The sequence below is a fragment of the Orbicella faveolata genome, unplaced genomic scaffold, assembly GCF_042242905.1.
Source record: "Orbicella faveolata isolate gen_17 unplaced genomic scaffold, um_ofav_v1 contig_47, whole genome shotgun sequence".
NCBI lineage: Eukaryota > Metazoa > Cnidaria > Anthozoa > Scleractinia > Merulinidae > Orbicella > Orbicella faveolata.
Genome location: NW_028301577.1, coordinates 17,393,522 through 17,411,345, shown reverse-complemented (window position 1 = coordinate 17,411,345; position 17,824 = coordinate 17,393,522). Strand labels below are relative to the sequence as shown.

The window sequence follows — 17,824 nt, the reverse complement described above, 5'->3', positions numbered from 1 at the left end:
GTTGGTTATAGTGTTATTATTATTATTCATTCTGAAACCATCAAAGGTACTTTTGAATACTAATTGGTGGAAAAGCCCAAATAAAACCTCAGAGAGGCAGGGTGGCTGAGTGGTTAGGGTGCTTATCTTGAAATTTGGAGATCGCAAGTCTAGATCCTGTTCTGGGTTTAATTTACGAGAGCAAAAAAGTTGCTTGAGGTGTAGCTGAATTTAACTCTAGCTTTTCAAATCAGAATTGTTCTCTAACTTTTAGAGTACATGCGTAGTGCAGTGGGGGCAAAGCTAATGCAGTTGATCCAATTCTTTTAGGGTGCATTCCTTTGGGATGATCTGGATCAGGATCAGTGATCCAAGATCACTCTAATCATGGTGCATCAAAGGAGTCAAATCTGAGACCAGAATGGATTCATCGGTACCTTTGATGCACCATGATCTGAGTGACCTTGGATCGCTGATATTGATCCAGATCATCCCAAAGGAATGCACCCTTAATGTCTCTCAGGGCAGTTAGTTGGGAATCCTGTCGTGCCTATTTCTCACTTGGCATTATTCCTAACTGTGACATGTTTTGTAAGTTTTGCACCTATGTTCTCTCATCTGAGATAACTTACATACAATGTAAAAATATGGCCATGTTTGAAGTGAAAGGTCCCATGAAGTTTTGATAAGTATGGAAGGAGAAAGAAATGAGGTATAACTGAATTTGAAAGAGGTGGTGAAAAACGAAGATTTAAAAATGAGAACTTTAAATTTTAAATTATATATTAATGGAGGGACATCTAAATAGACTGACAAACAACAAAACTGCCACTCTTCCCTGGAACGACTATTGTAGTTTGTTAGCCTCTACTTCCGGGTGCTAATCATGCTCAAGTCACGAGATTATTGACTGGAAACGTCACTTTTTATTGTGTGACCATTACGTCATGCAAGAATGGTAACTGCCGCTGACCATAATCTCTAATTGACGAATCGATGTAGTTTGAAGTGTGTTGTTTCAAAAACAGAAAGAGTCTCTGTCGTATTCCTGCCAAAAATGGGAGCCGTTTTCGGTGTATGTTCGGCTGCCACTTGTGCTGCAAATTTAGCCTGCTGTTGTGGTAGCGCTGCCTGCGGTTTGTGTTGCAAAGCTTGCCCGACTTGCAAGAACTCAACATCGACAAGGATTGTCTACTCCCTGTTTCTTCTCTTTGGCCTGATTATTTCGTGTATTGTGCTGATTCCTGGGATAAGACAAGAACTCGATAAAATACCAAAGTTCTGCGAGGTATGAAGTCTGCCATGATTTTCCAGTAAAAACGTGTTGATAGATAAACGTTACAGCTAGCTCACTACGCTGCGTTCGGTTTTCTCTGTCACTGTACTTGCAAGACATTACAGATCTTTAAAAGCTTAGGAGTTTTATTTGGTGTTTTGAATAGTAAACTTCCAGTTAAATGCTCAAATGACGCTGTTTTCTTAAACCCATTTTAATTCGCTTTAGCACTTACGGTATTATGGTAGGTTTTCAATTCATCTACAGTCTCTTGCATGTCTGCTGACTGTTTCGTTCTTCGCAGCTGTTGAGGGCGCAGTGTTTAATTTCTCACTAAGTAGTATGAGCATTTTATCGTATCAATATAAGCTTTGAGTACTCATTGGAAATAGGCTAGTTCTATTAAAAGCAACCACCTTTTAAATTTGAGGAACGTGACTTGTAAAATGCAAAAAATTATTAATTAAGTCATCGATTTTTTTTTTTTTTTTTTACTGGCACTTTCTAACTAATTGCCTTCTGGCGGTCTTTGTGCATGTTTACTCTTCCCGTGAGTTTATTGAAATTACCCTTTGGCAATAGCTAAATACAAAAAAAAGGTAAAAATAACTCAATTAAATAAAGCTATAAGTAAATTTCTTCAGCCTCCCATTGGAAAAGATATGATTGTTCTTTTAATTTCCATGCGCAAGTTATAGCAGTTTCAATCTAGTCCTCGCGGGCTCTGCTGTCTTTCAAATTAGACATCCATAAGTTTTGTTTGAACAGTGAAACTCCAAGGAAATGAATTTAGGAAGCACATTTTACATATAAATTATTATTTGAAAAACTTTCTCCTATATTTGGACCTAGTTACGCCAAATGAGAAACAACATGTGTTTACATACTCTAAGCCCTATTTACAGTTTCAAGATCTTTGTAAAAAGCTACAACGACACAGCAAAGTTAAAATATTTTAGATAGATTCATCTATTATAATGGCTCTGTCAGTACCAAACCATTTCATCCCTTCCAGGCATTCATTGGGCATTTGTCATTTCTTAGAAAAATGTTGCAAATGCCCCATGGTGAGTTTTGAGCTATTTTTGAAATAATTGTGACATTTCCTATTTTTGCAAAACTTCAGTTGTTCAGGTTTTTGTTTTATTTTTTGTGAATGTTAAATGGTAGTCAATATCTAATATTTTAAGCTCAAAGGAACAGTGAATCCACCTGGAATTCATCAGGTGCTCCTTTATTTAATACAAAGCTCTTCAAGTCTCGGGCATTGAGTGTGAGTTTCACAGAAATAAATTTAATCTTATGATTCGACACTCAAACGCTCTCACTTTTAAGCTATTGTTTCTCTTGCATACTTCAAGGTTTCTGATGAAAACAGTGAAAATTGCTCCTTTAGTAAAGTAGCCACGTAGTTAACTAACTTTCTGGATGTAATCTACTCCTTGTTCCCTTTGTACTGGTTCAAACACTTTGTAAATTTAGAAATTGTCTTGCAGAGCCAGTGTTACACTGGTGAGTGTGTTTAATGTAGAACAAACTCCTGTTTTTCAGCATTACATGTATAACTTGTTAATTTAACTTCTAGATAAGAGATGATATTATTCCAATATTTAAAAATACAATATTAAAGGGTCTCATTTCTGCTCAGAATAAAGGAAAACATGTCTTAGCTACTTCACTTTTTTTCAAATTTTCTGAGGGGTATGCCCCAAGGCCTCCCTTACAAGCTGACGTTTGCGGCATCACAATCATGCTACACCATTGACAATCCCGCTCTTTGGCAGCAAATCAACTTGAGAGCTCTGGATGCACCATGATCTGGGTTCTTCATAAATCCTGATCTGGATCCTAATTCGTAAAGGGATGTACCCAAAGTTGTGACACAACTGTGTGACAGCCAATCCCCTTTTGATCAAAACTATTTTACATTTGAAATCTTCACAAACTCAAACTTCTGCATCTTTTTGTTGATAGAAAGAAAGTGACATTTGTGATAATGTTGTTGGCTACTTGGCAGTGTATCGCATCTGTTTTGCCATGGCAGCCTTCTTCTTCCTGTTCTGCCTCATCATGTATGGTGTTCGTAGTAGTAAAGATCCACGGTCTGGAATACAAAATGGCTTCTGGGGTATCAAGATGCTTATCTACATCGGACTCATTGTTGGAGCATTTTTCATCCCAAGCGGAACATTCGTAGAAGGTAACCTTATGATTACTTAACTGTTATCTAGATATAATTTTATATGTATTACTTCATTTAATAAAAATATATTATTTAATATTATCTTTAGGTAATAAGATTGCAGTGACCTTTCAACCTCAAACTCAATGTGTTCACTGTCCTTTTAACTATCTGCAAAGGATCTAAGGAGGGGTGGACGGGTGCTTGGGATCTCAAGTGAGCGCTAATTGAATGGGGGAAAACTTAAAACCTCAAAAAATCCCTAGGGTTTCCAACAAAACCCGCAAAGAGGGCCAAAGTTTTAAGTTAAAATACGTTATTTAGTTCCTTATAGATGGTGCAGTTTCCTATTGGTTTGCCTATAACTGGAGTCTGGATAAACATAATTTCTTGGTTTAAGTGTTGCAGGGTTTCTACATGTACATTGTGCGTAAATAGGTACTGGCAAACTGTTAAGAATAAACCTTAGGCTAACAAAATGAAGAAGGGAGGTCACTTGTATATAAATTATGGACTTTTGCAAGTTACAACAAAAATTGTCAGTTTCTAGTTTTCTTTCGGTCAAATATACAATTATTACCTACAGGTTATGATTAACAAAGACTTGGTTGTTTGTTCCCCAGTGTGGATGTACTTTGGCCTCATTGGGGCATTTCTGTTTATCTTGATCCAGCTGGTCCTCCTTGTGGATTTTGCACATTCATGGAACAGCTCATGGGTTGAAAAAATGGAAGAGACTGGCTCCAAAGTCTGGGCAGGGCTACTTCTTTTCTTCACGTTCTTAATGTATGGCACTGCCGTGGCAGGAATTGTCTGCTTGTACATTTATTTCACTCATGGTCAAGAGGGTGCACCAGAAAAGAAATGTCACACCAATAAGTTCTTCATCAGTTTCAATTTGATCCTCTGTGTGGTTGCATCAGTTTTAGCTATTCATCCCAAGATACAAGAGCACCAGCCCAGATCTGGTAGGTGCTTCAGTACAACTCACTTAAACATATAAATTTAGTTTAAAAAGTTATTAAAAAGATACACAGCACCAAATGTTTTTGATCATCAAGATCATCAATTATCCATACATTTGAAATAGCATACCATTTTAATAACAATTTACCTTTAGCTAATTTTTTCCATTCTGAAATAATCTTGAAATGATAAAACCTTATACTCTCTGATGGTTCTGATGATCCAACATTAGGTGTACCATTGTAACAAAATTTTAACCTACATTTTCATCATTTATTTGTTGAGTACATGTATACATGTAAAGTTAACCCAGTCACCTACTTACAGTTAGTTGTTTCTGGGGTATGCCCCCTAGAAAAGTTTGAAATCCTAGACTTGCAGAGAAGCATTCTCCTCCAATTTGGAGCACAAAAACGGATAAATCAGTTTTCATAATATTTTACTAATAATTTACATAACAAGTTGTTATCACAAAAATTTCTATTCAGTATTCCATAATTACTGGCTTTGATAGGTTTCTAGCAAAAAACAAACTTGCAAGAGTTTTTTTTAATTCTCTGCTTTTTTAAAACTCTTAGACATCAAATTTAGACATCAGTGTCATCACCAAAATTGCTCACACATTGTCAAGGTCTTAAGATTCATTTCAAATTATGCTACCCCTTAGTATACTGGGTTTTTCCTTCTTCAGGTTTGCTCCAATCAGCAGTTATTACACTGTATACAGTGTACTTAACATGGTCTGCTCTACTCTATGATCCAGGTAAGTGTCTAACAGTCACTATTGCCAAGGTGTATCTGATTCAGGAAAATGTTCCATAACTTCTCAGTTTGTCCAATTTAAATGCGCTACAATTTATTAAGATGAAAATACCTTAATGAAGTTTCCCTTTATGAGATCTCACATGTAGATCTGGCAAGTGTCAACTGCATGGATCTTGTACAAGTCCAAATGACAAGATTATCATTCCAAGTATATCATACCAACTTCTGGTAGTTACTGGTTGCATGAGACTATTATGGAAAGTCACATGTGACTTAAATTTGATCAGAGTATAAGAAAGATCAGTATTAATAGGAATGTTTTCATGAAATCACATGAATTAGCTGCCTTGTGTGAACCATAATACTTTGCAAGTCTCATGTAACCACTGTTCTTCATACCGTATACCAGTAATCACTCACTAGAGGTTCAAGTTCATACTGGTCTCATGTGAACAGTAGTTGTACATGGTCCAGATTGTCTTATAAAAAAAGGATCTACTGTTGGTTTAATATAATGGCTCTCTTACATTAAGTAAATTGTTTTTTCTTTCCAGTGTTACTCTATTTTTGACACTGGACTTCTTCCTTTGTTTCAGATCTTTCATGTAACCCCTTTGTGACAACTGACCCGTCAGTGAAAAGTGTGGACAATCAGGCTATCATTGGCATTGTGGTGATGTTTCTCATGGTGGTATATGCAAGCATCAGGACAGCAAGCAGCTCACAAGTAGGAAAACTTGGCATGACGGCACGATCAAGTTCGTCAGGTACCACGGAAAGCACAACCCTCCACAATGAAGCAGGAGGGACTAGTGATGTAAACCTGATGGAAGAGGGGAACAAGCAGCAGGTGTACGATGACGAACAGGACCAAGTGGCTTATAGTTATTCCTTTTACCATTTCATGTTGTTTTTGGCTGCTCTTTACATTATGATGACTTTGACCAACTGGTACAAGTGAGTGAATTTTTCATACGTATGATGAAGTTATGAGAGACAACAATATTACAAAAGGGTGATGTTCCTGTGAAGAGTTCTCAAGGGAAACAGGGGAGAAGCACATGTCAAGGATTTTAAACAATATTAGCAAATGTGGTATTCTAAGTGGGTGAATTTCCTACTGGTATTCTTTTAGCGAGCTATGTTCTAAACAGAACATTATTTTTTATTTAGAGGTTCTATTTGAGAATTTGTCTAAATAACTTTTAGAATTAAATTTCTAATTTTAAGTTAAAGATTTGAAAATTTGTGGATTTATTTATCGGGTTTGAGTGGTTGTATCTTTTGTCACAACTTTAAACTCCCCCACCCCACCCCCACCCCCCTTCAATCCTTTTTCTTTTGAAAAACTGCATTTTTAAACTGTGCTTTTCTATATTATTTCATATTATAATGAACTCTTCATCCAATGTTACGGAGTTCATGAAGAAGCCAGCATTTACCTTATATCTACAGTCAGATCTCTCCACAACGGTCACCTTGGGGGCAGAGGAAAGTGGTCATTGGAAAGGGGTGGCCATTATAGGGAGGTAGGGGTGTAATATGACACCCGTTTTTTTTCAGGGGTGCAACACTTTTTTTTTTCAAAAAATGCTTATTGTAGCATATATAAATGAATCAATAAAACAGAAACTTGACAGAAACAGAGACCAACAGCGCTCGGTACGGGTCAAGCTGGGTGACCTTTTACAATTAGAAATTGGGTTTACCGTTTTGTATACAGCGTTCGTCAGTCCTTGATTAACTGACCATTGTGGAGAGGTTATTTTGGCAGTTGGGACGAGTTTTAGTGGCCGTTGCCGTTGTGGAGAGGTGGCCATTGTAGAGAGGTTAAAATAAGAGTGAATGTATGGACGGTTCGCCGGGACGAAAACACGTGGCCGTTAGTGGAAGTTCGACTGTATTAACATAAGTTTTATTGCACCTCAGACCTGAGGCCAGTAACATCCAGAACCTCACAGCTAGTGATGCAGCCGTGTGGATCAAGATCACTTCCAGCTGGATGGGACTACTGCTCTACATTTGGACCTTGATCGCACCTGTCCTGTTTCCAGATAGAGACTTTGACTAAGTGCGGCCACACCCACCTTGCAACACAACACTACACTACAACTTTATCACTCAGAGATAGAACTCAGGGGTTATGCTTGAAATCAAAGTTGAGGTTTATTCTGTTATTTGCGCAATATTAGCTAATGATATGATCACAGTTGTTGTTCCAATGGCCTGCAGTACTTCAGCTAGGTGACTCGGTCTTTTTCTATATGAAGGTTTAAATTAGTACAGTGAAACCTGTATTAAGCGGACCCCATATTTAGCGGACACCCTCTATTAAGTGGACACCAGCTTGAGTCCCTAAATTTTCTTCCCACATTTACTGTAAAATAAACCTGCATTCAGCGGACACCTGTTAAGTGGACGCAGACACCAATATTAAGCCATTTTGCTGCACAAAACCTGCAATAAGCGGACACTTCAAAGGCTTTTTACTTCTAAAAGCTCAGCTCAGACTCCTCTAACATTGTTCAGCGATGTCGTTTTAAAGCTAAGTAGATTATTCCAGATTGATGCATTGACTGACTGGACATTGTGCTATGAGCAGTCTTTGATCTTACACTGTGTTACAAAAGGTTTAATAATTAACTATTATTGCTAAACCTGGTTAGAGCGGACACCCTGTATTAAGCGGACACTAATGAGTGTCCTAAGGGTGTCCGCTTAATTCAAGTTTCACTGTAACACAGAAGTGCTTCAAAATTATAGCAAATGTTTTTTTAAAAAGAATCGAAAGATTCTGTAGGTAATGGTGAACCTCAATTTACAATAGTAATATAATAACAGGTTTTTGTTGCCAAGAAATTGCGCGTTTTTAACTAAGTAACGTCTGATCAACAGCCTGCTTTTCGTCCACAGCTGCAGTAAAATTAACCAGCTGACGTTTTGATTCTTAGCTCTCCCTATCAGATTCAACGGTTGAGAGATGCAAAATAGAGAAATAAATCCAATAAGATCTTTGCCCTTTTCAGTAATCATATGTAACAGTCGTGAGAGATTTGATTCTGTTTTGGCAGTGAGACTGCAATCTACTTATCATTTACTGCTTTACAAAATATTGCAAATAGGAAAGGCTTCCATGTTAATATGATAGCTTTAACCGAAATTATAATTATGGATGTGTTTATATAATAAAATTATGAATTATGTTACCTTTTCCAAGAATACAACGTGTTTTACTCGTTGAATCGAGAAAGAAGCGCAAGTGAAATAAAGAGACGATGGTTTTGACGCATTATCATCCCTCGCGTTGCTTCTTAACTACGTGTAACTGTACGCGTGGAAGATGCTACACCTTCACCTGTTTTCCTGTATATTGGAACTAGGTAGCCCAAGTTACTGGTGCGTACTTAACTCTCGTACCACCCGGAGAATTTCTACTCCCTCCCTCCCCCGGGCCCGGATGGTCTGCAGTCTGCAGTGCCCCTACAGTTTTCGTTTCTTTGAACATCTAACAATGGTACTCTTGTAATGCCATGCATTTGGTTTAGTAGCCTGCGAACAGACTCCCGTCGAACCTGAACGCGCAGGCCCGATCGCTTCGCTCTCCGAATTCTCCACTTTCTCGCTCTTCGGCTCGCTTTGCTCGCCGATTTTTTTCTTTCCTCGCCGGGAGCCTGTTTGCAGGCTGTTTGTTTAGTTGAGGGGGCACACGAACACTTTTCATAATAGTGGACTTGGATTGATATACGCAACTGCCCAGCCTACCTCCAAACAATTATTATGACTTAGCGAATGCTTATTACAATTTAACAGAACAGTTTAAACATTCTTATCATTTTGCTCAAGAGGAACATGATCAAATTAAGGTTTGCATGGATCGCGATTTTAACTTATTTCAGTAAACGTCGTTAAGAGACGGAGAAGGTGAGTCTTGGATTCAGCTTGTCTGTGATAAGCCTTTAGTGCCTGCACATCACAATCTTGGAAAAGGCTCGTGCAAAGAACCTGTTCATAGTGCCGTAACATAATGGATGAACGGCGCTTGGCAAACACGTTAGAATATAAAAATACTTGCGCATCATTGCTTGGTAACGAAACTGCCATCTGTTACTCCCAGCTGTCGAGTATTCCCATAAAAACAAGATCTGGTAAGGAATGTAGCAGAACACAAATGATAAGATGATGACGTAGATCATTCTCAGAAGGTCGCATTCAAGGTCAGCGTTACACTTGTTTCCAGGCCTCGGATTCCTGTTGTTAACTTCCAGAAGGACTTCCCTCCCGGGCGCACCGTACTGAAGATGCAGAACCACCCTTCGGTCGTCGGAACTCTTTCGTGATGACATCATGATCTCCGAAGTTTCCTCGGCATTTCTTCGGATATGACGCTTGAGTTTCAGTGCCACCGCCCCGTAGGACCACATCATAACCAGATAGGGAAGTAAGAAGCATAAGGTGAATCGAATGATGGTGTAGGTGTCATTACCCGTGAACTGCGAAAAGCACAGTTTGTGTCCAGATGGCAGCTCTACAAGAATTCGCGTCACAAATAGAGGAAGCGAGAGTGCCAGGGCTGCGAGCCATATTCCACCAATGATCAGCACCCTTAAGAGAGCCGAGAGCTTTTTCTTTGGTGTAACTATTCGCTGGTAGCGATAAACCGCGATGACGGCCATGTCGCTAGTAACCACAACAACGGCCAAGACTTGCAGTGGAACGAGCAGCTTACAGTTGAACCCACCAAAGACCCAGCTGTACATTTCTTGGTAGGTCATGGCGAATGGCTGACACAGCGAGCTGACAATCTCCGCGACAGCCAAGTTAGCCACCAGATGATACGTAAATGGCTTGCATCGGCTAGGAAGCTCGATTACCGCCTTTAACACCAACGTGTTCCCGATTAAACTTGCAAGAATGATAACAGAGAACAACAGCAAGCTTAAGACTCTCAGTACATAGGGCTCTGGGTGATCTGCTGTTCTTCCATCGAAAGGCGTGTCTCTTCTCAACGGAGAGGTTGAAAAATTCGTGAAATTGGTTATGTTCATATTTCCTTCCAGGCTCACGTCAGTTTGTTCGTTATCCTGCCGTGGGGGAAATTTATATATCAATGCTTCTGTCAGTTTTGCTTAGAATTAACAGTTGACAGAGATTTGCGTCGATTAAATATGCCTCAATCTCAGAATTTTCGATTCCATGATTTGTGCCCGGTCTGAATGCACTGAAAAATGTGCGCTTCGGTCCACTGAAAAAATGTTGTTTGCGTGAGAAGAGAGAGTTGGAGACGCCATAATTTTGACTATATAATCACAAAAACAAATTGGACGAAAGCTACAGAATGTCGGCTTAGTTCTTTTGTGAGGCTGACTCCTGTAGGCCATAAGTAAATGGCTATTAAACTGCAACTGAGAGTAGACCAGATAACTAAATCAAATATTCACCTTTTTATATATATATATATATATATATATATATATATATATATATATATATATATATATATATATATATAAATAAATGCCTTATCTCGATAAAAACACAAGGTTTTCAAGAATTCGTCAGCTTTGTAAATAAAGCCGGGTACGTTGACCGAAACTTGACCATTACTTTTTTTCGTGTAAATCGGTTGAACATGCCACGGACCGGATCAAGAACACTGCGAGATAATCACTTTAGTCGAGATTGGTTCAGGTTTTGCTGAAAGGCATTTACATTATCAATGATTTGACGGCAGAGTCAGTTAATTATAAAAGTGTCTTAGGCAAAAACTGTGTTTTTGGCAGGTTAGATCGCTGAAGAGGTTTCCGAAACGCCGTAATTCTAAAATCTTTATTGCCAATATCATTTTGACAATGTTGTAAGGGACATTTCGTTTTCTAATTTGAATTAATTTTGAACGTGTATAAGTACAAAAAATAACAAAATTACTAAAAAACAGACCACGTATTCTGATAAGAGTAATACTCACGTCCTTGTCTTCACATTACGAACTCAGCTGAAGCAAGTGAACAGAATCTGATTCGCACGGCAAGTGTCCTATTTGTGAAGTGACTGCAGATGTTATTGTCTCAACTTTTATAGCTTTCCAATGTTTTCTGTCATAGTTTCAGATCAAGTAAAGCGTTAAGTCTGATGTCTTTCCGTGTTTTTCTTGCATTTCCCTTTCTAGCCTTTTATAAAATCTAATTTTCTGCATTTCGCGAGAAGCACTTAATTAGTCTATAGCAAACCAATGAAAAAGTATGTGGGGGGGCCAGTTATTAAGACTGTTGGCCACATGGAAGATCCGGTCTATAACTATCCACTGTATTGTACATCTGAGCACGTATAGCCATGTGTTAATGGAAGTCTCTAGCTATTCGTCGCCGTCTACTAAAACAATTACTTCATTGTCTAGCGTATTGCAAAATTGTGTGCTTTTTCGTGGTATAATCTGACATTGTTAAAGCCATAGTGGGCGCGCAAGCTGTAATTTTTTTCCCTTTAATCATATATTTGGTTAAGAGTCCTGCATGCTCTGTTAAGATAAAAGCAGCTTTTCAACCAACTTAGATATGCTATATCCTGTATAAACGAAAGCTTTAAACTGCGTAATGTTTTGTCTTACATGATAGGACAAGATAAATGTTTGCGTGCTTTTCAAGGAAGCTGCAAAGAGTATTTATTTTTTAAAAGATAAAAGCGAATATTTCAGGAAAATGAGTGCTGTTTTTCGACAGAAATAACTGGAGAAAGCCTAACTATCTGTTAAAAACAGCTCAGGAAGTGACGAGGCCACTCCAGTAGAAAAGGAAAAAAAATCGCCTATGGCTTGTGGCTTTTTTTCGACAATTTCCTTCATGTTTTTGTCATTTTGTGCGTTCTTTACAACAAAACAAAGCATGGATACGTAGGGTCTTATTACTTACAAATAACATTCTGGTAAAACTTTCGATTGTACCACATGACAACGTAACACCACTGAAATCATTCAGAGCATATCATTTCCGACAGTGTCTCATTGTATAAACCATCCATTTATTCCACAAACTAAATATTGACCGCTTTAATTTAAACTTGGGAAGCATCTATTTTGGCTAGTGAAATTGACTTTCATGAGCGCGACATTAATCGAAATACCCTTTGAAACACTTAACAGCATCTTAAGGCTAAATGGTAGTCTTATATCAGGGGTAAAATGGGAACTGGTATTTGCCATTTGCTATCTTTTCTCTTGGAAAATGAGATTTGGGTCAGCAAACTTATACTTTTAACTTTTTTGGCAAAACCTTGGGAATGGGATTGAGATTTGAAATAAATGCAAGCTAGGAATGGGATTTGGGCAAAATTTGGGCTGTAAAATGGAATTTATACCCTCCCCCCTCCCTTTTAATTTCAAACCGTTAATGTTAGCTGAAAAGCTACCTATCTCTAAAACTTTTGTTTCTCGTACAAGTATAACTTACATGTTAATTTATGCAGCGAAAGCTGAACCTTCGAAAGCGCAGTGGAAATTGGGACTCTTTTTCTAATTGTAAGTTTTTAATAAACCCATTCCTATAAATGCAACAACTTTCTTAATAGTCGACCTAATATTAGTCAATCTTCCCGGTGATTCATGAAAGATACAGATCGTTCAGTTGCCTTTGGCAGAGCAGTAATAGAAAATGTACATAAGAACTAGATTTCGCGTTATCGATTTGGAATGTCAGAGGGTCCTGAAAAATAAATTATCCTTTGCAGTAAATCAAGAGGTCTTTTCGGCAATAAAACTTCATGCAAATCGTGCAAATATGGAAAATATCGAAACATTAATTGGTATATGATTCGACAATAAGATGGCATTTGCACTCAAACAACGATATTCCTCACAGATTTTGTAATCTTTCTTAAGACTGTATCTTATGGATTATAGAGTTGATGTTACACAAGTCGATTTTTAACGCAACAAACATCGATATCATGTAACATGGCGCTCTGGGCGACTTAAACGTAACATTTCGTTGCGGCAACATGTTGCAGGTTTTTGAAGCCGATTCAAAATCCTGAAACATCGTTGCCCAAATTTTGCGTGTTGCGCGGTTAAAGATCGTCTCGTGTAACATGCCGTTGGACCGTTGCCGCAACCAAGTTTTGCAAAAAGATGTCTCATGTAACATGGATAAAAATCGGCGTTATAAATCGGCTTGTGATAAATCGCCTTTTTAAAACTCTAAAAAAGCTCTCACCTACCTTGCAAATTTTAAAACTATACTCTTCAAAATGTCGCAATTATCTATTCGGTTTCAGAAATTTGTACAACGATAAGACGTAAAAGGATGGAAAGCTCTTAAAAGCGAGGAAATGTCGTTTAAATTAATATGAAGTTATTTAAATAAGAACCTTTTAGCGAAGTTAGTGCGGTGTTCATTGTTGTTCCGTTCCCAAAGGACGGTGATTAATGTCAAAGGACAGTGATTAATGTCAGACAACATCTGGACTCTGTTGACCCAAAGGTAATTTTAATCCTTACGTCTCAAAACGCATTTAAAGAAATGAAGGTTGCAAAGTTACGTGATTGCAAATACAAGAAACAGTTCACGCGCGAGACATCACGTCTCTGTCCTGTCGTTTATTATCTATCTTAACGTTTTTGGTCAAACGAGATATCAAACCAAATAGTTTAATGCTTGAACTCCGTCTACTAATCAAGATTGTTGAATGAAACTCGCGGTTTCCTAAACTTAGCTTTTGCTTTTGCTGAGGATTTCACAAGACAGGAGCGAAGAAGCAGTCAGTTCTAACCATAATCTGATCTCAAAACAGGAATGGCCCTACCGCGGTGAAATAATAATCTTTTGACTGACGCAGACTTCCGACCAATCATTGTTAAATTAACAGCGTAACAAGAATCCGTGTAAAATGTACGGCAAGTAATCTCATTTGTCTATTCTTTATTAATAAAAGCGGAAAAACCTCAGCACAATCTATTGTAAGCATCCAATTTTTTAGCTAAGAGAACAAGACTTTCCTAGTAACACGATGCAGCGATGATACAGTGATCAGAGCACATGCGCTAGATGGGCTTCTCTTAACTTTGTACTTTTTATACCGACAAATTCATGCCGTGATGTACAATGAATTCGATTTCTTTCACATCGCCCGAGGAATATGGTTCATTCTAGCATAACCTGATGAATTACTATTGAAATCTCGCTATCTGATGACTAAGCAGGTGTGTGGTTTGGAATGCACTTCAGCATTACGACTATAATGAACCAGTCGGCTCGGTTTAGAAGGCTAGGGACCAGTCCCTCGCCAACTAACAGCAGTTACAAACGTTTTCTGTTTTTTTTTTTTTTTTTTTTGAGACTTATAGAACTGTACTGCTTTGAATGGCTGTGCAATTTTTTTAAGGTAACTCTCCACTGCTCTTTTTATTGTGTTTAAGTCATAAATTAAGGTTGCACTGTTCCGTTGCATAGCAACAAACTTGGCCCACTTTTTACCATCGATTGCATTTATCTTCAAAACTAATGAATGAAACATCGCCAGCTCAAGGCCGTGCGATTCGATCTTTTTTTTTTTCTTAAAATCTTTTTCTTACCCATAGAAGAAGAAACAGGGGAAATTGTAAGAATTCCAAGTTGGAGGAATTCCACTTCCCATTTTATTTTACAATTTTGCACGTGCATTCCGCTTTTGCTGTTAAATAATTTTTTCCGTTAAAAAAGTAGGGTCACCCGATCAGTTTTTGAGATTTTAGCTTCGTGGTCAAGAACTTTTTCACGCGCGTTCTACGTGCAAATTAAAACTTCGATTGCAAGATCGCCCCTTGCACACGCGTGAAGGTGGGCCGCTGATCAGTAAAGCCCCCAATTCCACGTGAATAGTACCACGAGTCCAGCGAATAATGTTTTCTTTTTCGCTGTTGTCGTTAGCAGGCATATGAGGTAGAAGAAGAGTTCCATAAATACCCGAAGGTGAGACTGGCCAAATAGAAAGAACGAAGAAAACCTGAAGAGTAGTTTTTTTTTCTCCTGCAGTTTTAAGTGAAAAGTGCGCTATTGGGATGTTTTGTGGATTGACGCTGCTAAGGCACTCAGGTAATAACGAACTACTGCACTAAGTTACTAAGGTATTAAGGCACTAAGGTACTAAGGCACTAACCGCTAAGCCACTAAACCGTTAAGGCACTAAGGCACTTATACACTAAGGCACTAAGACACTAATGTAATAAGCAATAAGGCCCTAAGGCACTAAGGCATTGAGGCACTAACTTTAATATTTATATAATTAATTAATTTCAATTAATAAATTAACCTTGCAGGAAGGGGGGTGAGGTGGGATGGGGTAGGTACTTGTGAGCACTAGGTAAAACTTGTTGTACCTACGTAGTGTGTGATCTTTTTGAAACGTATCTTCCACTTAATATGTAGTTGACACTAACGCTTATTAATCTGCACATGCGTTTAGAGCGAATATTGGTTTTGTTCTAATGACAAAAGTACCGCCAGGGGAGCAGGGGTTTTCTGAAACAATTATATAGCTTTGTGAAGTAATAAAGAAGTAACATAACGTTGACCGCTTTTCCTTGCTGTAGAACCCTAACATGTCATACGCATGCGTTCTAGCTTCGTTAGCAAGATATAAGAGCGCTACTGTGACTGCATATCTTTTGGAATTGCGCTTAACTTTGTTCAAGAAATATCATCTGTTGTTTCCAAACTACACTAGTGCGTTTATTTCATCCTTTCATTGCCTCTATCAAAAAGAACAAAAAGTTCATAACCGCATCCAAAACGTTCCCGAGTAAGTGGCATTAAAACTTGTCAAATTGTACAAAAAAACAAAAAAACAGAACAAAACAAAAAAACAAAAAAACAGGAAACTGTTCAAATATTGTTGCAGACTCCGTAGCACCTAGACTGCAAGCGTAAATTAATTTATCAGTCTTTGAGGGGACTCGTTCACAAATGTAGGATTTAATCTTCGTCAAGGAGAGCTGTTTACTTTCAATACTTCTCGTTGAATCGCGTCTCAGTTGTATTAATCGATATCAGTGTGTATTAAATTTAAGTGGCTTTATTGTTATTGCCAAAGATGGCGACAGAACGTGATATTCCGTGACAATTTCATAATTAGATTAGTTCTTGTTTTTCGGTAAAAATTAAATCGTTCCTCTTCCATTTCGTCATCCGACATTCAACTTTCTTCCATTTATCTGCACTTGTGAAAAAAAAAGGAACACATCTCCCATGTGTTTTCGAGAAAACAAGAGTTTCATGTTACATACCATTGCGAGGAAACCAAAAGTATCAAGTTACAAACGTTGGCTTTAAATGTAAAATTGTCAAGTTTGCTTCTTAAAATGAGCGCCAGAAAATCGACGTAAAACACCACAGTAAAATTCAAGAGCTGTCTTGACACAATGTAATTAATTGTAGTTATTCTGGGACTGTGAATGAAATTACACACATGTAACATACACACTGATTTTAAAGGCCTGTTTATATTAATTCATGTTGCCATGGCAACGGTTCATCTCACATACAAACATGTTGATTGTTTTCGGAACGGGTCGGTCCACGGATTATTCGCTTGAAAGCCTGGCAAAAATGCAGAGTTCAGGCTCGTTCTCACAAGATAACAAATGAGCCACGTACGACGGAGTTGAAACTACGAAACCACTGACAAAAATATATGACTACTGACTTAAAAACAAACTATGATGCTGAAATGAACAACTCGGGTATTGTTTAAATCAAGAATCGTCATAAGCAGAACTCCGAAGATGAGGCAAACAACAAGGAATAGGATAAAGAGGATACTCAACAAAGCAACTTGAAGAGTAAATATCTAAGCATAACTCATGTGTTGAAATATCCTGATTCTTTTACTGTGTGACTTACACGAAGTGTGTAGCCACATTATGGGACGATCGGATGTTTTATTTTTACTTGTGTGTAATACACTTACAGTACTTGAAAAGGACAAAATTGCTAAAAATCGCGTTACAAAGCCCGAGTAAACGCTCTTAGAGCGTCTAGTTTTCACTTGATTCCTTTAACTCTTCATATTGTCATTATAATTACCTACTGGTTTTCTAGCTCGTAATTTGTGTCCAGCCTTGACAGAAAATACACATTATAGATGTTGGAGAGAGCCAAACAGTTTAGATTTAATATCGAGGAAAAGGTTGTTGTTATTCATCGTGCTAGATGCAATAATAAAGTGTATTATCGTTTGTCTCACGATGTAGTCACTTGAGATGTAGATCGCGAAGTTTCGACTGCTTACTGCTAGTCTTCTTCTGGCGATAAGGTCGACTGATTGCACGGTATCATTTATATCACAAAGGTCGGCTGTGATTGGTGCATTTCGATCCTCCTATTGTTCCATTGTTCCGGCGAGTAGCTGTTCCCTCAGTGGTCCACTCTTGTACAGTTCTCCTGTTGTTGTGTTTCTTGATCGTGGATATCCATGCTTCAGGAATTTCAATTCCACTATCCCTGTTGATGTTGTTAGGGTGAAGTCTTATGTGAATAGCTTCCTTGACCCTACGTGTGTACCAGTGAGGATCTCGATCAATAAACTTGACCTCATTCCAGATAGGATAGTGGCCGGTCTCGTGGGTGTGTTCAGAAACGGCGGAGGTCTGGGTATGAGCGAGTCGTATATCCCTGTCGTGTTCTTTGATC

The 17,824-nt window shown here is 38.2% G+C and overlaps 2 protein-coding genes across 2 annotated transcripts; one reads left to right on the top strand and one right to left on the bottom strand.

The window, feature by feature from the left end:
- Positions 1 to 945: 945 nt before the first annotated feature.
- Positions 946 to 8,457, top strand: LOC110064788 (putative serine incorporator). The gene is made up of 6 exons (XM_020771890.2): positions 946 to 1,267; positions 3,230 to 3,455; positions 4,061 to 4,405; positions 5,095 to 5,166; positions 5,765 to 6,125; positions 7,098 to 8,457. Exons 1-6 carry the CDS (start codon positions 1,037 to 1,039, stop codon positions 7,237 to 7,239), a joined length of 1,377 nt encoding a protein of 458 aa, XP_020627549.1. The 5' UTR covers positions 946 to 1,036; the 3' UTR covers positions 7,240 to 8,457.
- LOC110064791 (neuropeptide Y receptor type 2-like) lies at positions 7,310 to 11,479 on the bottom strand. The gene is made up of 2 exons (XM_020771894.2): positions 11,134 to 11,479; positions 7,310 to 10,249 (listed from the first exon to the last, which is right to left on the bottom strand). Exon 2 carries the CDS (start codon positions 10,211 to 10,213, stop codon positions 9,125 to 9,127), a length of 1,089 nt encoding a protein of 362 aa, XP_020627553.1. The 5' UTR covers positions 10,214 to 10,249; positions 11,134 to 11,479; the 3' UTR covers positions 7,310 to 9,124.
- Between the last annotated feature and the right edge of the window lie 6,345 nt (positions 11,480 to 17,824).